This window comes from Staurois parvus, unplaced genomic scaffold (assembly GCF_062004578.1).
Source record: "Staurois parvus isolate SC_StPar_1 unplaced genomic scaffold, SC_StPar_1.0 ptg000694l, whole genome shotgun sequence".
NCBI lineage: Eukaryota > Metazoa > Chordata > Amphibia > Anura > Ranidae > Staurois > Staurois parvus.
Window position 1 is genome coordinate 1,250,859 of NW_028318490.1, and position 26,460 is coordinate 1,277,318.

The 26,460-nt window shown below is 41.7% G+C and overlaps 1 protein-coding gene across 1 annotated transcript; it reads right to left on the bottom strand.

The window, feature by feature from the left end:
* Positions 1 to 772: 772 nt before the first annotated feature.
* On the bottom strand, positions 773 to 26,281 carry OTUB1 (OTU deubiquitinase, ubiquitin aldehyde binding 1). Its single transcript, XM_089652784.1, has 7 exons — positions 26,149 to 26,281; positions 14,208 to 14,269; positions 6,774 to 6,872; positions 4,690 to 4,808; positions 4,407 to 4,491; positions 3,981 to 4,175; positions 773 to 1,538 (listed from the first exon to the last, which is right to left on the bottom strand). The coding sequence occupies exons 1-7, from the start codon at positions 26,192 to 26,194 to the stop codon at positions 1,341 to 1,343; spliced, it is 804 nt and encodes a 267-aa protein (XP_089508910.1). The 5' UTR covers positions 26,195 to 26,281; the 3' UTR covers positions 773 to 1,340.
* Between the last annotated feature and the right edge of the window lie 179 nt (positions 26,282 to 26,460).

The following is a 26,460-nucleotide window of genomic DNA, read 5'->3' on the forward strand; positions in this document are numbered from 1 at the left end:
CATAAAGATATGGATGAGCGAGTTTGGGGTGAAGGAACTTGACTGGCCTTTGGGATGAATTAGAGCTGAGACTGAGCCAGACCTTCAGTGCCTGACCTCACAAATGCTCTTCTGGAAGAATGGTCAAACATTCCCATAGACACACTAAACCTTGTTGGACAGCTGTTAGAGCTGCAAAGGGTGGACCAACTCAATACTGAACCCTACGGACTAAAACTAGGATAGCATCAACATTCAGGTGCGTGTAAAGGCAGGCATCCCAATACTTTTGGCAATATAGTGTACATCAGAAAACATACCAAAAAATATGAAACATTTTTAAGCAACAAACATTTTTTGTTTATAGTTTTGTCCACATTTAACTATTTTCGTCAAAAAGTGTGAAAAAGGGGTGTTAGATGTAAACTACAGTGAAATGATCTGAAAACAGATTACAAACTGATGTAAAGATTTCCTTTTCATGTGTAGTTTCTTTTATTTTTCCAAAACGGATGACGTGTGTGAAAGGACTGTAAATTCATTTCTAAACCACAAAAACATATACTGTAGCCTCCCACAATACAAATTTCTTTTAGTACTGGTTTCCATTCACCACTATACCAAAGCTATCACTTACTGAATAGTTAAGAGTAGATCGTAAGGGCATTTCAATAATGCAGGCTGCCAGGAACTGGTTACTTAAAGAAATAATGGCTTGCAAACAGTACGGTAAAGATGTAGTGTAAGTCTGTCCAGAAAAAGAAAATGGGTAAAGGTAATGTAACACTTAGCATAATGCTAAATAAAATTTATTTCAACGTTATTACCACTTGTGCCCCTTTAAAGCACTAACCAAAGGTTTATAGCAATTACAAGCTCTCCAACAAAACACTAATTCTCAGGTTCAGAGATTTCTGAAATACTAGTGTCACAAAATTAGCAACTATTTGCACACAACTCTTAATAATGAATACACATTGGATTGTCAAAAGGATTACAAATTCGAAAGAAAATAGTGAGGCTCTATTGATGAGAAAGTAGATACAAATATTTTGTGTCTTTTCTTGTCTCCATTTCTAACATTTTGGGGTTTAAATTTTTTTCAAGAGCATGAACACCACTATGACACAGAAATTTTGCCTAATTTGACATGTGCCCTCTGCTTCCCACAACTACCCATTCAGTACCAGCACGTATATACATTCACCACTCTGTAGAACTCATTTATTTTGCTCCACTGAGATAAAATGTAACAGACAAGGGGTAATGTACAGACAATGGGAAGCAGGTCAAAGCACAGAAGGTGAAGAGAATAGAAGATGACTTCATGTAGGGGGAAAAGCTGAACAATTCGAAATTGGTCACTTATAGAGAATGTCGTAGTGTCCAGGTCGGTAGAGCAGGAAAACCTGTGGATTTGATCCCTCCGGAAACACATGGGTGACCGTGCTTCCCCCCTCACCCCTGTCCATATATTCAACCTGGATAGAAACATTCAAGGCCTGGGAGAGCGCAATGATGTGGATGTGATCACTTTCCTTACACATGGGCTCCACTTCCTAAGCAGAGAAACAGAAGAAAACATCACCATGGTTGAGGAAATCAGCAGAGACAAAAGAGAGAAAAAAAAAACAAAAAACAGGAAAAATAGATATTAAACTGTTGTGCATATAATTACAAGGTACACACATTTAAAACATTTATAGAAGAAAGGTCATGAGTACTTAACTTCACTTCCCCTGCTGCTCTGGGATCCTACAAGTTAGCTGGTCTGTGACCAAATGCTTACAGATTAGAAATAGGATTAGTGCTTTCCAAAAAGACAAAAATACCGCAGAGTCAGCCATTATTGGGTCTCAGATCAGCAGTGAAGATACAGGTGAAACTCAAAATTAGAATATCGTGCAAAAGTTCATTTATTTCAGTAATGCAACTTAAAAGGTGAAACTAATATATGAGATAAACTCATTACATGCAAAGCAAGTTAGTTCAAGCCGTGATTTGTCATCATTGTGATGATTATGGCTTACAGCTCATGAAAACCCCAAACCCACAATCTCAGAAAATTAGAATTTTGTGAAAAGGTGCAATATTCTAGGCTCAAAGTGTCCCACTCCAATCAGCTAATTAAGCCATAACACCTGCAAAGGGTTCCTGAGCCTTTAAATGGTCTCTCAGTCTGGTTCAGTAGGAATCACAATCATGGGAAAGACTGCTGACCTGACAGTTTTGCAGAAAACCATCGACACCCTCCATAAGGAGGGAAAGCCTCAAAAGGTAGTTGCAAAAGCAGTTGGATGTTCCCAAAGTGCTGTATCAAAGCACATTAATAGAAAGTTATGTGGAAACGAAAAGTGTGGAAGAAAAAGGTGCACAAGCAGCAGGGATGACAGCAGCCTGGAGAGGATTGTCAGGAAAAGGCCATTTAAAAGTGTTGGGGACTTTCACAAGGAGTGGACTGAGGCTGGAGTCAGTGTATCAAGAGCCACCACACACAGACGGATCCTGGACATGGCTTCAAATGTCGTATTCCTCTTGTGAAGCCGCTCCTGAACAACAAACAACGTCAGAAGAGTCTTACCTGGGCTAAAGAAAAACAGACCTGGTCTGTTGCTCAGTGGTCCAAAGTCCTCTTTTCTGATGAGAGCAACTTTTGCATCTCATTTGGAAACCAAGGACCCAGAGTATGGAGGAAGAATGGAGAGGCACACACTGCAAGATACTTGAAGTCCAGTGTGAAGTTTCCACAGTCTGTGTTGATTTGGGGCGCCATGTCATCTGCTGGTGTTGGTCCACTGTGCTTCATTAAGTCCAGGGTCAATGAACCCGTCTACCAGGAGATTTTGGAGCACTTCATGCTTTCTTCTGCAGACTTCATTTTTCAGCAGGACTTGGCACCTGCCCACACTGCCAAAAGCACCAAAACCTGGTTCAATGACCGTGGGATTACTGTGCTTGATAGGCCAGCAAACTCGCCTGACCTGAACCCCATAGAGAATCTATGGGGAATTGCCAAGAGAAAGATGAGAGACATGAGACCGAACAATGCAGAAGAGTTGAAGGCCGCTATTGAAGCATCCTGGTATTCCATAACACCTCAGCAGTGCCACAGGCTGATAGCTTCCATGCCATGCCGCATTGAGGCAGTAATTGCTGCAAAAGAGGCCCAAACCAAGTACTGAGTACATATGCATGCTTATACTTTTCAGAGGTCCGATATTGTTCTATGTAAAATCCTTGTTTTATTGATTGCATGTAATATTCTAATTTTCTGAGATTGTGGATTTGGGGTTTTCATGAGCTGTAAGCCATAATCATCACAATTATGACAAATCACAGCTTGAACTATCTTGCTTTGCATGTAATGAGTCTCATATATTAGTTTCACCGCATTACTGAAATAAATGAACTTTTGCACGATATTCTAATTTTTCGAGTTTCACCTGTATTTCAAGATTTCTAATAAATCTAATTACTTCTAGGATATGGGATGCAGGACAGCTTGTTTGACCATAGGTCTCCATTATATGAAAATAGAACACAGTAAGATCCTGAGAACAAAAGACAGACCCTGGGGTGGTTATAAAAATATATATTTTCCTTAGAAATGCACTTAAGGCATCTCCAAAATTTAGATTGTAGGTATTTGGACACTTTTTTGCTCCATCTGTATACTGAATCGGTTTAACATTTAGCCAGCACATATCCCTTTTTATTTATTGCTGTATTGCTGAAAGATCTGTTACAGTTCCATAGTGTTGACTCAAACTGTTCTATATCCCACAAGATATAGCAATCCCACAGCTGGTATGCTTTACCACCCAGATAAGTTACATTTCTGCAAAGTACTAAATGTACACTAAAACTTTTTTATTTATAGCTTTACATCAAAATATTTCCCTTGCTTTCCTTAATACAGAAAGGAAATGAAGTAAGCTATCTGATAAACTATTCCCAAGAGATTGTCAGCTATGAAAAACAAAGCTCAGTTTTTTTTTTACCTGCTGGCAGAATTCCTTGACGCTTCTTCCCCCTTCAATAAAGTGCTGGTAGAAGACACTCTCTCTCTGCAGGTGACCAGATGTCAGAAGACGCAGGTAGACAACCACATAGTCTGAAACAGTCTGCTCATTAAATGCAGCTAGTAGCTCTGACACTGCAGGACGCTTCTCCACAACAGCAATTAAATCCATGAACTGCGAGTGTACAAGGAAAAGAACACTGGAGGTCATATTAAATATAAAATGTTCAAGATACTGCTTGCTTTAGAAAATGGCAGTACATGCACACAAAGATTTACATCAATTACAAAAATATTACTCACAAAAAAAAAAAACACAAAAGAATTGTATGCAGAATTATCTTAAAGTGACAAATAAGCCTCAGGGATGATCAGTCTGGATAACATTGTCAAAGCCAGTGCTCACCGTATTGTGGAAATCTTCTATAGTAAACTCTGTAAATCCTTGTTTGATGAGTTCTTCCTTACTGTGCAGTGACACTTCCTTAAACCTACAAAAGTGAAAGGGAAAGACAGGAGGTGAAGCTATGAAGATGGCGGGTGCACAGACGCATTTTAAAAGAACGTTTCATCACAGAGAAGAGCCCCACAGTGATAAACGTACAAGTAAATAAACAGCCTGTCCTTTGTGCATTGCTCAATGAAAAGGCACTTTCTAAGCATTTAAAGAAAAATAATTTCCATCTTACCGTGTTAGGTCAGGACCTCCATCCAATAAAGCTTCTAAGTACGAATAGCCAAATGCTCGATAAAAGCAATTTCCATCTGGTCGCGTTCGGCGTATGTGAGAATATCTTCTATGTAAATCCTAAAATAATAACAAAACTAGTGACATGCATCTTAAATTTAGCTTTTGCATGCATTGGAATCACTTTTTCTGCTCTTACCCAAATGTATTTTAACTAGTAAACTGCAAGTGTGATAAACCATTAACCCCTCCATAGATGGATCGAAATTCGACCAGTTCAGCAGGGACACGGGGATTACAGCTAGCAGCTAATAATCACATCCTAAAGCACGATAGTGCTGTGTGAGGGATTTCCCCAAACACTGACAGTGTTGATGGGGAAATTGAGCTTTTTTTTTTCTTGCAACCACAGAAAATAGCATAATGTATGGCCTACCTTAGTCATGCAAGAGACAAGATGCATGAGAGGGAAAGTAAGGCTTGCCTCTCAAATAGTTGTGTTAGGTAAGCTGCAACAAGAACCATCAGTATTCTTCCCTGGCTCCTATAGTTAAAGTGTTACTAAACCCACAACAGTAAAATCAATCTGTATATGCAGTAAAACATACATGTTATACTCACAAGGGAACTTAAGGGGTTAATCCTCTGCATTGTTAAAGGCTGTCTGAGCCTGTCTTCTCTGATCCTCCCTTTCTTCCAATGTCCCTGACTCATCTCCTGATGGAATAGAGCCTTGGGGGAAAGCTGCACATGTTCAGTTTGTTGTGTATTGCCTGAGTTTTTTTTTTTACTCTTGGGAGGGTCCATGTGATCAGCACAGGGCCGATCAGCACTATCCAGAGGGTCAGGGGGTCCTGCAGTGTCATAAGACAGTGAGAGGAGAACGAAAACTCCTCCTACAAGCTTTAACCAGTGCTCGGCTGGATACTGGTAGAACTCACAAGAGTGTTCTAACTGCTGATGAGAAAAGATATTTAGCAATTTAAATTTACTTAAATAATTGGATTTCCATGGATTTCCACGTTCTGTGTACTGTGGGAGACCAGATATACTGAATGCAGGGTCCTGGGTTTAGTAACACTTTAAAGTGTACAAAAGCCTTTCAGAAAGGATGAGTTTTAGCCTTGCCTTAAAGTGGTTGTAGATCTCAGTCATGAAATCTGAATAAAGCACATATATCTGTAGTGTATACTTGTCTCTCTCCAAAGTTCTACGTAAGTAGTACGTAAGTAGGACAGAGCAGGATTTCGGCTAAAAAGGAGAAAAATCAACACATCATATTAACTGTACATTATGTCCGTGGTGCATATTGTTCCATTTGTAATTTTTAGGCAAACCTAGGCTTTAATTATATCCTTTAGTTGTTTCAACCTCTTTAAAAGAAGTATGGGTTATTTTTTTTCTGCATAATCTGAATCCAGGTGAGCTACTACTATGAAAAACAATTTTCTGCCCTCTAAAACGTACACCCTTTCTTCTGAAATCAAAGAAAATACCTGTGGGATGGGCTGGGGTCTCTCATGCAGCATCATGCCGACACTGAAGTCGGTATTCACCCCACTCTTATGACTGACATCGGCTCTTGACAGTCTGCACGCTCCCGAGACGTCAGCACAGCTTCAGCTCTTCTCACACTCCCCCCTCCACAGACAGACATGCAGCTTTCTCCCTCCTCCTTCCTTCCCCCTCCCATCCAGGCTGAGCTCTCACTGCCAAACTTTATCAGTTCTCTCTCGGCAGAGTGAAGCACAAGAACATTTATTCATTCTTTTCTTGTACAGTACAGTCTCCTGAATTTGCAAATCTCTCAGCATACTTTTATGTGCCTCTGTTTCTTGCTGACAGTGTGAAGTCATGTGAAGGAGGAGAGGATTAGGGGACGCTCACTCCAGATGTAACCACCCACTCCAAACTTTCAAACCTGAAGAGGACCGTTAGTCAGGCCTAACCAGGGCTTGGAATGGGGATACAGCAAAAATAGAGCAACATAGGAAAGAAAGAAAAGCTGTTCTGTGGGAAGGTTAGTTAATACTATTTGTACTATCCCATACTTCCCTAACAACTTTATAAAAAGTGTAAAATTACCTTAATTTTGTCTTGGTACACCTGATCATCGGGAGCATATTCCTGATACAGTACAGAAAGGTCCAACCGATCTGAGAGCAGGGGAGTCTGTCCAGCAATCTAAGATCAAATATAAAAAAATCAGTAATTTGTAAGACGTATCAGCTAATTTCTCTACCTATCGTAACATTCTTTTCTTTCTCTAACTCGTTTTATTCCCTGCATATGTCATCTTCCAAGTCTGAGTAATAGAACATTCAAACTTCAGTTTTATTGAAAATTTAAATTTCAACTCCAGGAATTACAAGAACTACCTTTGAAGTGACACTTCCTCCTCTCCATCTTAAAGTGGAACTTCACTTTCTCAATCAACATTGACTATTTTGAATCCTTATGCTGCTAGCATTAGAAAATACACTGCTCAAAAAATATTAAAGGAACACTTTTAAACCACTTGCCCTCCAGAGGATTTACCAGGCAATTTTTTGCGATACGGTGCTGCGTTACTTTGACAATTGCGTAGTCATGCAACGCTGCACTCAAATTAAATTTATGTCCTTTTTTCACACAAATAGAGCTTTCTTTCGGTGGTATGTGATCGACTGTGCAGTTTTTATTTTTTGGTGCTGTAAAAAAAAAAAAAAAAAAAAGGAGACTATTTTGAGAAAAAAAAAATATTTTTTACTTTTTGCTATTAAACATGTCCAGTAAAAAATATTTAAAAAATCAAATTGTCATAAAATGTAGGCCAAAGTGTATTCTGCTACACAACTTTGCTAAAAAAAAAACAGAAAACAAAAAAAAAAAAACCTTAAATCAGACTTACCCGTGACGGTATTTCTAGGAGCCGTTCAGGACAGCACCTGAAGAGAGCGCAGCTCCACCCATAATCACAGCAAACACCGCAATTAAAAGTTCACCTCTTCCACCATGCCCTAAGTTATAGCCAAGTAACTTCTGACATGCTGGAAAACAGACAAAAACACCATGCCAACCACAGAATTACATAATAGTCCCCAAGGAATAAAAAAGGGGGGGTTAGATGCTGCTGTCCTGAAAAGCTCCTAGAAATACAGTCTCCGGTAAGTAACTTAGGTTTTCTCTCTTCGCCTTTCAGGACAGCACCTGGAGAAGATAACTGAGTAACTTACCCCTAGGGTGGGACCACCGCTTGCAGGACCTTCCTGCCAAAAGACTGGTCTGCCGCAGCCAAAAAATCCACTCTCTTATGGCATACAAATGTGGAAAAATGGGACCACGTAGCTGCTTTGCAAATCTGTTCTGGAGATGCACCAGCCCTTCCAGCCCAAGAGGCTGCCACCGAGCTTGTAGTGTGCTGCGACCCCTTCTAGAGGGACTTTGTCTAATGCCCCATAAAATTCTTTGATGGCATGTCTGAGCCATCTGCCCAGAGTACTTTTGGAGGCTCTTGCCCCTTTGCGATTTCCCGTAAAGAGTATGAATAATGAGTTTGACTTTCTAAACTCCTTTGACACTTCCAAAAATCTCAATAGACATCTTCTCATGTCTAGCATATGAAACGCCTCTTTCCCCAGATTAGCTGGAGCTGTACATAAGGTAGGCAATACTATTTCTTGAGTACGATGAAAGGATGAGGAGATTTTCAGAACAAAGCCCGGATCCATTTTAAGGCCCACCCAGTCCGGAAAAATAACTAAAAAAGGATTGGAAATCGACAGTGCCTGGATTTCACTGATCCTTTGAGCTGACGTAATGGTAATTAGAAAAATGGTTTTTAGAACTAAATTTCGCACCAAAGCTTCCTCTAGGGACTCAGTTTCTTTGCGAGTCCCTGTAAAACTAAAAACAAATCCCATTTCAAAAAAACTAACTGAAACGAAACTTCTCTGAAAACCAGGAATTATACCTTCTCCATACTTTCATATACTGTATATTGTTCTAGTCACTTCTTTCCAGCTTGAGAATAAGGTGGCAATAAGCTTATCCGATAAGCCCTTTCTTCTTAGGAGTTCTTCCTAAAAGAACCACACTGTTAGGCTGAATCAATCTACTTCTGGGTGCAGAATCGGCCCCTGAACTATGAAATCTTTTCTGATCGGCAGTTTCCAGGGAGGTCTGGAGGACAGGTTATGAAGCATCGAGAACCAAGGCCTTTTTAACCAGTAGGGTGCTATCAGAATTAGATTTGTTGTTTCGTGCATGAACTTTCCAAGTATTAGAGGAATGAGCTGAAATGGAGAGAGTGTGTAGGACAAAAGGTAAATCAAGGGATGAGCTAACGCGCCCAGGCCCACTGCCTGGTCTTCCCTGTAAAAGGGAGAAGAACACTGGTGCCTTTGTATTTAGGTGGCTTGTAAACAGGTCGACCTGAGGAATACCCCAAGCTTCATTGATCAGCTGGAACACTTCTTGATTCAATCCCCACTTGGGTTCTACTATCTTTCTTCTGCTCAAGAAATCCACCATCCGATTCTGCAAGCCCTTTAAGTAGATGGCTGAGAGGGAGGCCAAAATTCTTTTCCGCCCAAGACAGGATCTCTAGTGCCAACTCCAGGAGTCCCCTGCTTTGAAATGTAAGCTACCGCTGTTGTATTGTCCAATAGGACCTAAATGTGCTGCCCCCTTCACCAACTGCTGAAAGGAAAGAAGACCCTGCTGGATGGCTTTCAATTCCCTCCAGTTTAAAGACTTCCTGGCCTTCGCTTTGGACCACGAGCCCTGTGCCAACTGATCTCCAAAGAGGGCTCCCCACCCCCATGCACTTGCATCTGTCATTAGGTGTTCGGAAATGACCATGGCAGACCCCTCCCCAAGTTGGTCGGATGGTGCCACCACCAAAGCGGCCTCTTCACCTTTGGAGCGATCCTTATAGGCATGTCCAGTGGATCTTGATATGTCCACATTTCCGCAGAATGTCCCCCTGGAGAGGGCAGGAATGGAATCTGGCCCACTGAACTGCTGAGATGGTGGTGATATGCAGTCCTAAAACCGACATGGCCACTCGGACCAACACCACAAGGTTGTACTGAATCTGCCTCAGGGCCGACTGGATCCTTTCTATTTTCTCCTCTGGAAGGAATATCCTCTGTTGTACGGAATCTATGGTATATCCCAAGAACCTTACTCTTTGGGCCAGAATCAAGTTGGACTTTTATAGATTTAACAGCCATCCCAAGCTTCTCAGATGACCCTAAGTCGTCTGAGGATCTAACAGCACCTGCGTCCTGGTTTCTGCAAACACGAGTAGGTCGTCTAAATATGGCACCACCGAAATCCCCCTCAACAGTTCTAGTGTTTTGCCATGACCTTTGTGAACACACTTGAAGATGACAGGCCACAGGGTAGTGCCTTGAACTGCAGGTGCCAGATGGACAATCCCCAGATTGACCGCCAGTCAGAGAAATTTCTGAGAAGATAGTGCTATTGGAAAAAGTAGGTAAGCATCCCGCAGATCAATAGTCGCCATAAAGAATCCCAGGAATAGCAGCTTCCTCACTGAAAAAAATTGTATCTATGAAGAAGTGCTTGTACCGAATGGACTTGTTCAGTAATTTCAGATTCAAAATTAAACGTAACTTCCCCGAAGGCTATTGGACTAAAAAGATGTGCGAGTAGAATCACCGATCTTCTTGCTCCCTTTGGCACGTGAATGATGACTTCCTGCTGCATCAGTTCCTTCAAAAGAGACATCATTGCTGGGGCCATCTCCTGACTCCTTGAGAGACTGGTCACACAAAATCTGGTTGGTGGGGTCCGGAAGAACTTTAGTCCGTACCCTTGGGCCACGTTATTTCTGAAAAAGGCACTTGATGTTGTGTGTTCCCGCTGTGAGAAGGCGGCCCGGAGCCTCCCTCCTTCTGGAAGGGAAATGTCATTGGCTCTTGGTTGGTCGCTCTGGGGGTCTGAAGATTACTCCCCCTTTACCCTGGTTTCTCTGGAAACTCCAATTTCTTTTCTGGGTCTGCTCCTTAATTTTTTGTGTTTGTGAAAAGGACGAAAATTCTGACAGGCTGCTTCTTATTTGCAATGGGAAAGCCTTTTTCCTATCCGCTGTTCTATCCAGCACAGATTCCAGATCTGGGCCGAAGAGCAGGTCCGCCAAAAAGGAAATTCAGCATAAATTCACCTTAGATGCAGAGTCCCCCCACCAGATCTTGAGCCAGATGGCTCTCCTTGCTGAGTTGACCAACGCCAAAGACCTGGCTGTCATTTTAACAGATTCTGCCAATGCATCAGCCATAAATTTTACGGCTTTTCGAAGGACCGGGAATGACTCCAAAAGCTCTCTCCTGAAGGTCCCTGCCTCAACATGATCCATCAGCTGTACTAACCAGCACTCATAATTTCTCACAACCACTGTGGAGGCTAAAGCCAGCTTGAGGTTGGTCAGGGAACAGTCCCATGCTTTAAGGAATGAGTCTGCCCTCTTATCCATTGCATCCTTCAGAATGCTCATATCCTCAAAAGCCAGTACGCCTCAAAACGTGCAAAAAAGGCCGCATCCAACCTCAGTTTCTTATTCCATACAAGTGACTAGTCTTCCTTGAAGGGAAACCTTCTAAAGGATTTGGGGAAAAAAAGGCCCCTTTCTGGATCCTTCCATTCCTTCTTTACCTGTTTGATTATACCCGATGGACCCGGAAAACTATGTTTAGCTTGTCCTACGCCCTGGTCCATTTTATCCAGAACTGACAGCTGGAAATCCTCCTCCTGAAAGGGGGAGGGGGGCTGAGGGAGGAGGGAGAATCAAATGCAAAATCACGTATATATACACGTGAATTTGCGCACCCGTGCTGTCCTGTAGCAGTGTTACTGCTATAGGGCGGACAGGAAGCTGTTAATCAGTATAGCATCAAGTCAAACTCCTGGGATATTGGTCTGGTCAGTTAAGTAGCAGAGGGGGTTGTTAATCAGTTTCAGCTGCTTTGGTGTTAATGAAATTAACAACAGGTGCACTAGATGGGCAACAATGAGATGACCCCCAAAACAGGAATGGTTTTACAGGTAGAAGCCACTGACAATTTTTTCCCTACTCATCTTTTCTGTTTTTTTACTAGTTTTGCATTTGGCTAGGGTCAGTGTCACTAGTGGTAGCAAGAGAAGATACCTGGATCCTACAGAGGTTGCACAGGCTGTCCAACTCCTCCAGGATGGCACCTGAACGGTGTCTCCCAACATAGTCTCAAGAGCATGGAGGAGATTCCAGGAGACAGGAAGTTACTCTAGGGGAGTTGGACAGTGCCGTAGAAGATCCTTAGCCAATCAGCAGGATCAGTGTCTGCTCCTTTGTGCAAGGAGGAACAGGATGAGCACTGCCAGAGCCCTACAAATGACCTCCAGCAGGCCACTGGTGTGAATGTCTCTGACCAAGCAATCAGAACCAGACTTCATGAGGGTGGTCTCACATAATCTAGTGGGTCCTGTGCTCACTGCCCAGCACCATAAAGCTCGATTGGCATTTGGCAATGAACACCAGAATTGGCAGGTCCACCACTGACACCCTATGCTTTTCACAGATGGGAGCAGGTTCACCCTGAGCACATGTAACAGATGTGAAAGGGTCTGGAGAAGCCATGGAGAACTTACACTGCCTGTAACATCGTTCAGCATGACTGTTTTGGTGGTGGGTCAGTAATGGTCTGGAAAGGCATATCCATGGAAGGACGCACAGACCTCTACAAGCTAGACAAAGGCACCCTGACTGCCATTAGGTATTGCGATGAAATCCTTGGATCCATTGTCAGCCCCTACGCTGGTGAAGTGGGTCCTGGGCTCCTCCTGGTGCTTTTTTTTTTTTCATGGTTGAACTGGATGGACTTGTCTTTTTACAGCCAGACTAACTATGTAACGACAAAACCCGGCATCATGTGGTGAGAGTATGCAGGCAGTTCCTGGAGGACGAAGGAATTGAAACCATTGAATGGCTCCCATGCTCGCCTGACCTAAATCCAATCAAACACCTCTTGGAAATCATGTTTCGGGCCATCTGATGCCGTCAGGTTGCTCCTCAGACTGTCCAGGAGCTCAGTGATGGCCTTGGTCCAGATCTGGGAGGAAATACCCCAGGACATCTTCCATCTCATTAAGAGCATGCCCTGACACACGTGAGGGCCGTACAAACTACGGAGTACCATTTTGAGATGCTGCAATGAAATTTCAGCAAAATGAACTAGACTGCTGCATCATTTTTTTCACTTTGATGGAAATGAAAATTATCAACCTACAGAGGACTGAATTCAAAGACACCCTGAAAATCAAACAATGGGGCATCCTTACGTTCCTAACACATTACCCAGTCCATATCAGTATAGATATCCAGCCTGATATTTTTCCCCATTGAGATCTGATGTGTTGCCAAAGTGTTCCTTCAATTTTTTTGAGGAGTGTAGATAGAAAAGTATGTCATATTTACTTGTTTTAAACAATTTTTTTTACATTTCTTTAGTCACTTCCTAGTTTCCATGCCTAAGCAAATGATGGAATACATCTCAGGAGTCTTCAGGAGGGGTTTTCTAAGCTAAGCACTCTCTCCTGCTTCTATGCCTGAACTAAGGGCAGATGGATTCCAGGAAGTAATTGCTACATGAATCAGTTGTCCTTACTCAAGATGACCACGGACAGAAATGCTAAGGGTGTTTTTTTTTAGTGATTTCTCAGCAAAATAAAGCATGGAGACATGGATGGGGAAGGTTGCTTTGACTATTAAAAATGAATGAAATAGCACTTTTGGTTTGTGGTGCTCAGATACTGTGTAGTTCCAATTTAACTCAAAGTACATTTTATGACTCCCAGCCTCCTCCACATTTCCAAATTCCTTTTTTGACTGCAGTGATCTAACTACCTTTATGAGGATGGCTACGTTCATTCTCCATGGTGCCATTGTATGCAGGAACATTGCCACCCTCCTATGCTTGGCAAGATTGACTTGGAACTATGGAATTTGTAGAGTGCACATAACTGCAAGCTATATGCACCGCTTGATCAAAACAAACAGAAGGGAAGTGGAAAAGGACGACAGTACAAGTAGGTACAAAAATAGATTATAGGGCCATTAAGCAGTGGATGTGTATAGATTATTTTTGGAGCATAAGGACAGTGGTTAGTGTAATTTTTTCTCTGAGGGATCAGAATTAAGGCAGAATACTTACCTTAATCCTCGCTCCAGCAGGCTCCTGCACTCCCCTCTGCCCTGGGTTGTGGGTAATCCCTTACCATCCTCACATACAATGAAGGATTGGCTCTGCATTGTGCTTGATGACCTCATCGTGCAACAGTAGCCTAGAGTGTCTTTAGAGGACCAGTCGCACACATGGAGGGAGTGTGACTAGCATATAACCCTTTTTTTGTAATTCATGGAGTTGGGCTTTAATGAATACTGAAATCCATAGGTGAGCTTACAATGACAGAAGTGCATAAAGGAAACCATGTACCTCTGCCCTCATGCATAGTTATCCCATATTGTGTCGCACTAACCTCTTGCTGTATACGATCCTGCTGGGCAATAATAGCTTCATCATACGTGAGGCAATTTACACCTACACATAAAATAAAAGTTAGTACAGGTAATTAACAAAAGGAAAAAAAAAATCCACACATTTCAACAGAAACAGATTTATTCCTTTTCATAAACTAAGCAACTGAACAAAATATCCCATGCTTTGAACTTACGTGGGAACAACTGAATCTAAATAAAGATATTAGATGGGTTTGCTTTAATGAACTTTATTCATTGCAAAAATTCTATTGTACTGGGAATGTACAGTACCTACATCATCACAACAATGGCACCATGGCAGGCATTCTCAGGGAAACGTGTACCTCTGCCCTCAAAAAAACTATCAACAGATTCCTAAAAAAGCAACAAGGCGTGAGGCAGGCAATGCAAGAGCTCCCACCATTCTGACTATTTCTTACACAATTCAAGGCAAGAGGAATACAATCAACCAGGCACATGCAAAGTACTGTGGATCAGAACTGACATAATTGTGTCATTCTGGGTCAGCATCTGAGTTGGAAATCATCATCAGCATGTGGATTTAAAAAACTGCATATAGGTAATAAAACCATCAATCCTGTGTAATGGTATATACATTAAAAAATAAATATTTTTTTTTCTTCATGTGGATATTTTTAAACACACACAAAATAATCCCGGAGGTAAGGTTGTAATCAGTTAATTGCTAACACTGCTGGTTGGGGAAGGTTGCTGGGAACCCAAGTGCTACAAAAGAGAAAAGGGATGGGGAGAGAGGTGCCAAGCTGCCAATACTGTAGCAAATTTTATTGAAATAAAAAAAGAAAAAAAAGAAAAAAAAAAAAGGTATAAATTGCAATAATTATGCACTCACAGACGTCGCTGGTAATGAGCATTGAAAAAATTACCAATTGAACAATTACTGCATTTTATACCCTTTTTTATTCAATAAAATTTGCTACATTATTGGCAGCTTGGCACCTCTCTCCCCATCCCTTGACTCTGTATAATACCGGAACAAAGATGGCTTCAAACTTCTGGAAAAAAAAGATAAGGTACCATTTTAAGGAGTACTGTAGTTTCCAGATATATATCTGAAATTGATATTACTAAGCATGCATGCACACACTGAAAATTTGTTTTTTTTAATTTTAGGGTATAAATGGGTTAAAAACATAGTTTATCTCTTGTGGCTGATTAGGAAGATTTCCTTTCACTTCCTGTGTTATAGAAGCAACAGGAAGTGAGTAAATCTACAATGCGAGGGGAATTCGTCTCTTCGTTTTTACCATAATAGGTGTTCCCATGAAAGATTTATTCCCACGAATTGTTCTAGTGACAATGCTAAAATTATGATTTTCTCTTCCCTTCCTGTCTCTTGAACAATAGTCACCAAATAGAGAAGATACATCTACCTAGTGGGGATAGACACGGCAATAAAAACCTGACGTGAGTTCTAAGACTTCCCTACTCTATTAAAAAGAAAAGGCTAAATATACACTTTAAGAACTCCTGGCAAAACGTTTTTGTTTGCTTCAAAAAATCAACATAAAATACCAAGATCAAAAATTTCCCATTACAAAATACCTTCACTAGATTGGTAGCTGATAAGCGCTTTGTAAAGTGAATTTGTTGATGGTATTTTATCAAGGGACTTTCCATGCGGTTATTTCCATGATTTACATACACAAACATTAACTTTTATGAACCCTGTTTTTACCAAAAGTAGATAATCATTGCATGAACATTATACTGTATATTAACCATTGAATGATGCGTTTGTTTTTCACTGTATTGTTTAGTATCATCTACTCTTAATGCAGACCATTTACTAAAAATCACCTCAGCATGCATCTCTGCATGTTGATGGTCAATTATCTCACACAGGCAGTCTGTATCCAGGGCTGATCATTCGCATGTGATTGCTGCATGAGTGATTACATGAGTGGGCGTGATTAGCTGCAGGAGCTGGCAGCCTCCCTTTTCTTTTAATGAGGCCGTCTCTTGCAGCTAGTCGCAAATGTAAAAAAGACATCCCATTAGTGAGACTTTGATGGAAGATGGCCGAATGATAAAGCTGAAAAAAAATGTTTACGTTTCAATTTAGAAGAGCTTTATTCCCCTTTTGAAGCTAAACTGCAATGCATGCAGAAACACACACAAAAAAAACAAAAAACGGCTTGCGTAAATTGTTAACACTTTCAGATAAGATCAAGTACGACTGGCAGCGTCACAAAGTAGGCAGGCCACATGTTATGCAATTTTCTTTCCTTCAAATACAGGTTGAAGAAAGAAAATCGCTCGATTCCCCATCAACACTGACTGTGCGCTATTGTGTTCTGCGGACAAGAAGCCTTCCCTACCGGCAGAACACAATGATCACAGCTTGTGCCTATAGCCGTCGAGAGTGATCAGGTGAAAAATATCCGATAGGCTGGTTGTACTGAAGTTGATTGATACAGCATCTTCAGTACAACCAGCCTGCTCATGCATGGATCACAATATGTCCAGTCCCTGCTAAACTGGAAGAATTTTGATCCATGTATGATTGGCTTTAGAATGATGGTGACATTTTCAAAGGTTTGCGATTTTTAGAATCTAACAACATTGTATTGGTTATGTGAGAGCTTTCTACTCAGGCAGTAAAAACAAATGTCATTCGGATCAGCCAATGTAACTGTTGGGATCTGGGTATAAAGTCTGAGGATGGAATACATTTTTAAAGCCAACTCCAGATTTCATTAAAACCTTAAAGCGGATCTCCACCCAAAAGGGGAAGTTCCGCTTTAAGGACGGCTCCACCGCTCCCCATTAAGGATTGGCACCTTTGGGGGGCGGTGGGGGGATTGAGCGGATACCCGAATTTGACAGGCACCCGCTCCCATTTCCGGTCCAATCACCTAGGTGATGGCGATCGGAAGGTGTCCTCCCTCCCTCCCTGTAGTCTTTTGGGACACGTGACAGGTCCTAGAAGACTACAGGACCATTCATGAAGCGCAGCGCTACTCGCGTATGCCCAGTGGGTACCCGGCTGTAAAGCTGCAAGCTATCACAGTTGGGTGCCCACACTGAAGATGCCAGCCTCCTGGAATACAGGACAGCCGGTGAAACGGGCTGCAGGGGACACACCACGGGACCGAGGGACAGGTAAATGGCTGTTTTTTAAAAGTCAGCAGCTACAGTTTTTGTAGCTGCTGACTTTTATTTTTTGACAGGGTGAGTGGAACTCCGCTTTAAATAGTTCTCACTACTAATTTCACTAATACATGCGACTGCTGCCAGCACTGTATAAACTATATGCAGCATCAGCTAAATACAGTACACATGCAGGGACATTCCCATTCCCAGAACTTGTCGGGCTGAGCGCTGCAGAGTCATTTACAAGCTTTGTATTTTATAAATGAATAAAAGGCTTCCTCTAATTGGCTGAAGTGAAGATGGCAGTAGATGTCACAATTTCCACCTCAGCAAGAAGAAGCCTTATAATCATTCATAAAATACAGTTTATTGTGAATGGCTGAGTAGCACTCAGCCCAACCAGATTTTGTTTCAGCAACGAAATGGAAAGTTCCCACAAGCCTGCATGAACACAGGGGTGTATACTGTATGTAGCTCATGCTACATACAGCCTAGACAGCGCTGACAGCTGGGGCATATACAGTTGGTCCATAAATATTGGGACATCAATTCTAACATTTTTGGCTCTATACACCACCACAATGGATTTGAAATAAAACGAACAAGGTGTGCTTTAACTGCAGACTGTCAGCTATAATTTGAGGGTATTTACATCCAAATCAGGTGAACGGTGTAAGAATTACAACAGTTTGCATATGTGCCTCCCACTTGTTAAGGGACCAAAAGTAATGGGACAGAATAATAATCATAAATCAAGACTTTCACTTTTTAATACTTGGTTGCAAATCCTTTGCAGTCAATTACAGCCTGAAGTCTGGAACGCATAGACATCACCAGACGCTAGGTTTCATCCCTGGTGATGCTCTGCCAGGCCTCTACTGCAACTGTCTTCAGTTCCTGCTTGTTCTTGGGGCATTTTCCCTTCAGTTTTGTCTTCAGCAAGTGAAATGCATGCTCAATCGGATTCAGGTCAGGTGATTGACTTGGCCATTGCAGAACATTCCACTTCTTTCCCTTAAACTCTTTGGTTGCTTTTGCAGTATGCTTTGGGTCATTGTCCATCTGCACTGTGAAGCGGCGTCCAATGAGTTCTGAAGCATTTGGCTGAATATGAGCAGATAATATTCCCGAAACACTTCAGAATTCATCCTGCTGCTTTTGTCAGCAGTCACATCATCAATAAATACAAGAGAACCAGTTCCATTGGCAGCCATCCGGGTCTTTTGGTGTTGCTGAGCTCACCGGTGCGTTCCTTCTTTTTAAGAATGTTCCAAACAGTTGTTTGGCCACACCTAATGTTTTTGCTATCTCTCTGATGGGTTTGTTTTGTTTTTTCAGCCTAATGATGGCTTGCTTCACTGATAGTGACAGCTCTTTGGATCTTATCTTGAGAGTTGACAGCAACAGATTCCAAATGCAAATAGCACACTTGAAATGAACTCTGGACCTTTTATCTGCTCATTGTAATTGGGATAATGAGGGAATAACACACACCTGGCCATGGAACAGCTGAGAAGCCAATTGTCCCATTACTTTTGGTCCCTTAACAAGTGGGAGGCACATATGCAAACTGTTGTAATTCCTACACCGTTCACCTGATTTGGATGTAAATACCCTCAAATTAAAGCTGACAGTCTGCAGTTAAAGCACATCTTGTTCGTTTCATTTCAAATCCATTGTGGTGGTGAATAGAGCCGAAAATGTTAGAATTGTGTCGATGTCCCAATATTTATGGACCTGACTGTATTAGTGAAAGAAATAGTTTGTTTGGACCAACTTGGTCCAATCGATCTATTTAAAAGTTAAATAAAACCTGCAGTTGGCTTTAAACATTTTTTACATTTATTTTTTCCATTAATGGGAGGGGTCTGGATCAGGTCAGTGGTACTCTATAGCAACTAATCACTTCTAATACTTTACTGCCGGCTGAAATGAGCCCGTATTAGATCGATACAGCAGTGATCTATTGCTGCAGGCTGGGGCTGGACAGAGATGCTTCAGCTCTGCCCATACATCGATACTGAATGAAGAAAACATCACAAAGCTTCCTATGAAAAAAAAAACAATCTGGAAGCTGTGTGCTTGCATTCTCCGCTACAAAAAGCTTCTATGGAGTAATCTGTAATCTGTGAGATAGGAAGCCCAGAAGCTGATCGTTTCACCCCGGACATAACTGACAGCTGAAAATTCCAGAGCTTTTGTCAGCTGGGATGCACAGGGCTTGTGCTGTTTTATTGGAAACAGTGGCTCGAGAAATGTCCATGCTCAGACCTGGGTGCATTTACTCAGCAGGAACCACAAGTATTTACAGTGCTTACATACTTCATGAAGTCCCAAGCATTAAATGCTTCATGAAGCAGCACATGCAGTTTTGATGTGATTGACATCAAGGATTACTTAGCAAATGTAAATAAGCCGCATTTCACAGAAAATGTAACCTCACCATCGGCGTACTGGCAGTACAAGATACTAGTCAGAATACTGTAGAGGGACACATTTATGGGGGGATGCTGGTGACCCCCGCCCCCCAGGTGTTGCAGGTGCTTATATGTTCAAAAGATTTTCAAGGGGTGAAATGGGTACAAGTGCTCTTAAGGTTGTAAAAGGACTTTTATGGACAAACACTGCCTTGTTGGAGACAGAATGACCTGCAAGGAAACACCATGCAAGTGTGCTGCTTTGAATACACAGTTTGCTTCACTAAACGGAGGCTCTGATATTTGTCACTGCTCTGTTAGATGGCTGCGTTACATATTTTCGCGTATATATCAATAATGCTCATACCTAACGAGTAATAGTGCTTTCACAAGCATTTTGCACATCACTGGACATGTGTTTTGTATGGGGCTGCATAGCAACAGACCAGTCAGGGTGCCCATACCTACCCATGTCCACAGTCAAAAGCACCTACAATGGGCACACAAGCAACTGGGCCACAGGGTAACGGAAGAAGGTGGCCTGGTCTGATGAATCAGGTTTTCTTTTTCATGTGGATGGCCGGGTGCATGTGCATACCTTACCTGTGGAACAGATGACACCAGGATGCACTATGGGAAGAAGACAAGCCAGAGAAAGCAGGGTGATGTTTTGGGCAATGTTCTACTGAGAAAACTTGAATCCTGTGGTTCATGTTGATGTTACTTGACACGTACCACCTACCTAAACATTGATGCTGACCAAGTGTAACCCTTTGTGGAAACGGCATTCCCTGATAACAGTGTCCTCTTTTAATGCAAACTACAAAAATGGTTCAAGAATGGTTTCAGGAACGCAACATGTTTGAGGTGTTGACTTGACCTCCAAATTCTCCAGATCTCAATCCAATTGAATATCTGTGAGATGTGCTGGAAAAATAAGTCCGATTCATGGAAGTCCCACCTCATAGCTTACAGTGCCTTGAAAAAGTTTTCATACCCCTTGAAATGTTACACATTTTATGTTACAACCAAAAATGTAAATGTATTTTATTGGGATTTTATGTGATAGACCAACACAAAGTGGCACATAATTGTGAAGTGTAAGGAAAATTAAAATTCGGTTTTCAAAATTTTTTACAAAAAAAAAAATCTGAAAAGTGTGGCATGCATTTGTATTCAGCCCCCTTTACTCTGATACCCCTAACTAAAATCTAGTGGAACCAATTGCCTTTAGAAGTCACCTAATAAGTAAATATAGTCCACCTGTATGATAATAATAATTTATAAGTATAATTTTTATAAAAAAATATCCCAAGCTTTGAACATCTCATGGAGTGCTGTTCAATCCAACATCTGAAAATGGACAGAGTATGGCACAACTGCTAACCTACCATGACCTGGCCGTCCGCCTAAACTCACAAGCCGGGCAAGGAGAGCATTCTTCAGAGAAGCAGCCAAGAGGCCCATGGTAACTCTGGAGTAGCTGCAGAGATCCACAGCTGAGGTGGGAGAATCTGTCCACACGACAACTATTAGTTGTGCACTCCACAAATATGGCCTTTATGGAAGAGTGGCAAGAAGTAAGCCATATGAAGTCCCATTTGCAGTCTGTGAGAAGCCATGTGGGGGACACAGTGGAAGAAGGTGCTCTGGTCAGATGAGGCTAAAACTGAACTTTTTGCCCTAAAAGCAAAACGCTATGTGTGCCAGAAAACTAGCACTGCACTTCACCCAGAACACACCATCCCCACCATGAAACATAATGGTGGCAGCATCATGTCGTGGGGATGCTGTTCTTCACCACAGACAGGGACAGAGTGGATGGGAAGATGGATGGAGCCAAATACAGGGCAATCTTAGAAGAAAACCTGTTAAGAATCTGCAAAAGACTTGAGATTGGGGCGGAGGTTCACCTTCCAGCAAGATAATCACCCGAAACATCCAGCCAGAGCTACAATGGAATGGTTTAGATCAAAGCATTTTCATGTGTTAGAATGGCCCAGTCAAAGTCCAGACCTAAAACTAATTGACAATCTGTGGCAAGACTTGAAAATTACTGTTCACAGACACTCTCCATTCAATCTGACAGAGCTTGAGCTATTTTGCAAAGAAGAATGGGCAAAAATGTCTCTCTCTAGATGTGCAAAGCTGGTAGAGATCCCAAAAAAGATTTGCAGCTATAATTGCAGCCAAAGGTGGTTATTCAAAGTATTGAATCAGGGGGGCTGAATACGAATGCACGCCACAATTTTCAGATATTTGTAAAAAATTTTGAAAAACATTTATCATTTTCCTTCCACTTCACAATTATGTGCCACTTTGTGTTGATCCATCACATAAAATCCCAATAAAATACATTTACGTTTTTGGTTATAATATGACAAAATGTGGAAATTTTCAAGGGGTATGCATAATTTTTCAAGGCACTGTACAGGACTTGTCAAATCTGCTACCAACAGCTCAGTGCCAGATAACACAGCATACCTTCAGAGTGGCATCCTTGCCTCAACAGGTCAAGGATGTTTTGGCTGCAAAAGAAGGACCTACTCAATATTAAATGGGTAGTCACAAAATGATGGCTTCCCATTGGTTCCTCCAATGATGCCCATAGTATCCTGGCTGGTAACGGAGAACATATATGCTCTCTGTGCCATCCTTACAACACAATTCCTGTGCAATCAGCAACAGCAGTGCTTGCCATAATGTACAAATGTTCACAGCTTACCAGCACATTACAGCAGACTCACCCCTTAAGCTGGCTATACACTATATTGAAATACAGATGTTTCATCAGGAGCTGGCCAGATTTCAATCAGTGTGTGGCTGTCTCTGTTTGACAGAAGTACATTGTTTGTTAGGTGTCTGTCTAACAGGGGGGAGTAGCACACAGGGTTTTTTTAACTTCATATATAGAATGCATTTTAACTTTAATATCAATGTAATGGCACCCCCATTGAAAAAAGTGGTCATGGACTTATTCCATGCAGGTGTAACAGCCTATTTAACCGCTTGCCCGTCACCCTATAGTAGAAATACTGCTACAGGGTGGCAGGGCTGTGCAAAACCACACATATATATATATATATATATATATATACACACATATATACACACACACACATATATATACACACATATACACACACACACATATATATATACACACATATACACACACACACATATATATACACACATATACACACACACACACATATATATACACACATATATACACACACACATACATATACACACATATATACACACATATATACACACACACACACATATATACACACACACATACACACATATATACACACATATACACACACACACATATATACACACATATATATATACACACATATATACACACACACATACATATACACACATATATACACACACACACATATATACACACACACACATATATACACACACACACACACACACACACACACACATATACACACACACACACACACATATACACACACATATACACACAAATAAAAGAGATTTGCATTCTGGGTAAAGGGCGTGTGCTGCCCTACTCCTACCGCCATTGGTGATCATCAGGGAAAGCTGAAAGGGGAGAGCCCTGTGTGTAAGCAACACAGGTCTCTCCTGTCAGCATGGACATGCTGCTTTGTATCTCTGCACAGCACATCCCCCTAGTAAAAACACAGCACACAGTTAAAGCTTTGATCGCCTCAGATGTTAACCCCTTCCTGCCCAGTGTCCTAAGTACAGTGTCAGTGCTTTTTAATAGCACTGATCACTGTATTAGTGTCATTGGGATGTCAGTAGCAGTTAGTTCCCCCCCAATGTCAGAATGCTCGCCGCAGTCCTGCTATAAGTCGCTGATCGCCACCATTACTAGCATTAAAAAAAAAATTAAAAATCCAGTATATATACCACCATTTGTAGATGCTATAACTTTCACGTAAACCAATTAATTTACACATATTGATATTTTTTTCTAGCAAAGACATGTAGCAGAATACATTTTGGCCTAAATTTATAAAAAAATTAGATTTTTTACATTTTCTATTGAATAGGTTTTATAGCAAAAAGTAAAAAAAATTTTTTGTTTTTTTCAAAATTGTCGGTCGGATTTTTTTGATTTAAATCAGATTTTTTTAAATAAAATGCTTTTTGAGGAAAATATATTACCATCCAAAGGTTATTCCATCATGAAATAAAGATTTATTTTTTAATTATGTAGAATAAGGCTGTATATGTTTAATTTTTTTGGTAAATAAATTCCATGAATCCATTCACAATGTCATGCTCTTCCAGAGGTTTTTGTAAGATTATTGGGCAGTTTCTCTGCCTACAAGATATTATCACAGATGTTGGTTTACTTTTGCAGTTCTCAAAACTGAATTTGACTCAGCGGAGATCACATGCCTCTTCTTCACAGCAAAAATGTTATAACATGAACAGAGTTAAGAAAAAGACCTTAATCCTAACTTCTACAAACCTATGAATACAGAATCAACCCCTTCAGTGCGAAGTTTCAAGAAGTTCAGTGAATAGAATAGAAACAATATTTTTCTGATTTTTTGGAGTGGAATAGATCTGCACAAGAAGAAAGTGAAACTGTGAGGAGGAAGGGGCTGACAGTCTAAGTTTCTTAAAATATATATATATTGTTTAGCCAAATTAGTTAACAAACATGGATGTTTGTTTAAGCAAATAACATATGCTGGAATGTTATTGTTTCAGCTGAATAAATCTATTTAAATTGTTATTATTAAGTTAGATTATTTTTCTCCTTCCTAAGTACAACAGAAAAGTTGTCCAAATATGAATGATTAACCTATTAAACTGGGGATAAAAAAACTAATATGAAAAGTTGTTATTCTAAAAATCTTCATCTACTTGCAAATTAAAGTTATACCAGCAAGAATTAGTCTTTGTGTAGAAAACTAGGATTTAAATCAAGCCTTACTGACTAGTGATTTAAATCAGTTTGATTTAAATCAAATCCACCCTGTTAAATACCACCGAAAGAAATCTCTATTTGTGTGGGGAAAAAAAGCACCAATCTCATTTATGTACAGCGCTGCATGACCGCGCAATTGTCAGTTAAAGGAACGCAGTGCCGAATCACAAAAAATGGCCTGGTCAGGAAGGGGGGGGGGGGCAATCCTTTGGAGGGCAGGTGGTTAATGTAAGCTTGTATTGTCAGCTTGTTGCATCCGTGGATGCTAAAAATGCTGGGGGGGGGGGGGGGGTCAATCCTCTGGAGGGCAAGTGGTAAAAAAAAAAAAGGCTGCTGTACCTATGCAGATGCTTCTGCACAGACACACACAGACTAGACTGTGCACCTAGACTAGGAGACGGTGTAGCGGCAACATGTGTCCCCCTATGTAGATATGTCCCCCTGAAGCAACTGCGCATGTCACGGTTTTAGGCATAAGATCCGATCACTGATCACCAACTGTAGCACATAGCTGCCTCCGTTAACCACTTTTATGCTGCACCGCTGATTACAGGCATATACGCCATGTATTTCATATATACCTGAAATGATTCAGCCTGTATACCGTAAATATCAGTCAGCATGTAAGTGTTAAATGACTCATCCTGCCGATCCTGTGTCCCGGCGACACGCCGATCTTTTGGCATGGAAGGGGTTACTTCACCAAAGGTACATTGTTAGATACAGTAGTTCTAGAATCAATTCATCGTGTCTGAAACCGTGACATGCGCAGTTGCTTCAGGGGGGCAGATCTACATAGGGAGACATCTTGCAGCTACAGCGGCACCATGTGCTGTGCGCTTTGGCGAGTTTTTGGGAAATGCATGCATTCCCGGAACGCAAAGGAGCGAATGGCGCCTAATTCTTGATGGCGCCCCCATGCACTGGAAAATCACATTGTGCTTTCACATACACAATGCTTGCACCATTTTTTAACGGGTCAGGCAGTTTTCTTGCAGGTACAGCAGCCTGTGCACATGAATGGTCTGTTCCATCTATGTATGCGCATGTGTGCGCCTAGTGCTGGGAGCATGCGCTGCACGGAGCGCACACACACTTTTTTTCTTTTTTTGCAGTAGACACATACAGAGCCTCTCCTAGCAGAACACTGCAGCCCGACCTCCACATTACACAGCCTCCTGGATGAGGGTGTCAGGGAGGGCTGAACTCTGACTGAACTCTCAGGCCGCCCTGCACACGTGCAATGCACGCTGATGGAGAAGTGCGGAGAGCCGGGCTGTGTGATACAAGGACACCCAGCCATACAAAGAGCCGGCCGGGGCTCCTCACACGCTGCCCGGGCGGAAGGTGTCCACAATCCGGGGAGCAGCCCCAGCGGCCGCCCCCTCCTCCCCTCATACATTCACACACAGCCTCCCTTCTCACCGTCACCACAGTCAAACTGCTGCCGGTCAGGTTCCTCGGCCGCCATCTTTTCTCCGGTCCACCTCTTCCTACACCACTTCCGGGAGCCGCATACCGGAAACTCAGCCGTCCTTTCACCCTTGCGCTCCGGATGCCGCGGTCACTATGGAAACTGTGCAGTAACCCTAAACCCCGCCCCCCCAGGACACATGGCTTGCTGGCATCCTCCACTGCAGCTGCAGGCTAAGGTTGCCAGGACAGGCTGGGAGTCCCCATGTTGCTGGCCTGGGCTTGGGGATCAAATCACTTCAAATTCCCAGAACATTACATATT

Coding starts and splice junctions, on each gene's coding strand:
- OTUB1 (XM_089652784.1), bottom strand. CDS start 26,194: ATGGCGGCCGAGGAACCTGACCGGCAGCAGTTTGACTGTGGTGACG. Junction 4,809..6,773: donor TGTACCAAGACAAAATTAAG/GTAATTTTACAC, acceptor TTATTATTTTAG/GATTTACATAGAAGATATTC. Junction 4,176..4,406: donor TAGAAGATTTCCACAATACG/GTGAGCACTGGC, acceptor GTACACTCGCAG/TTCATGGATTTAATTGCTGT.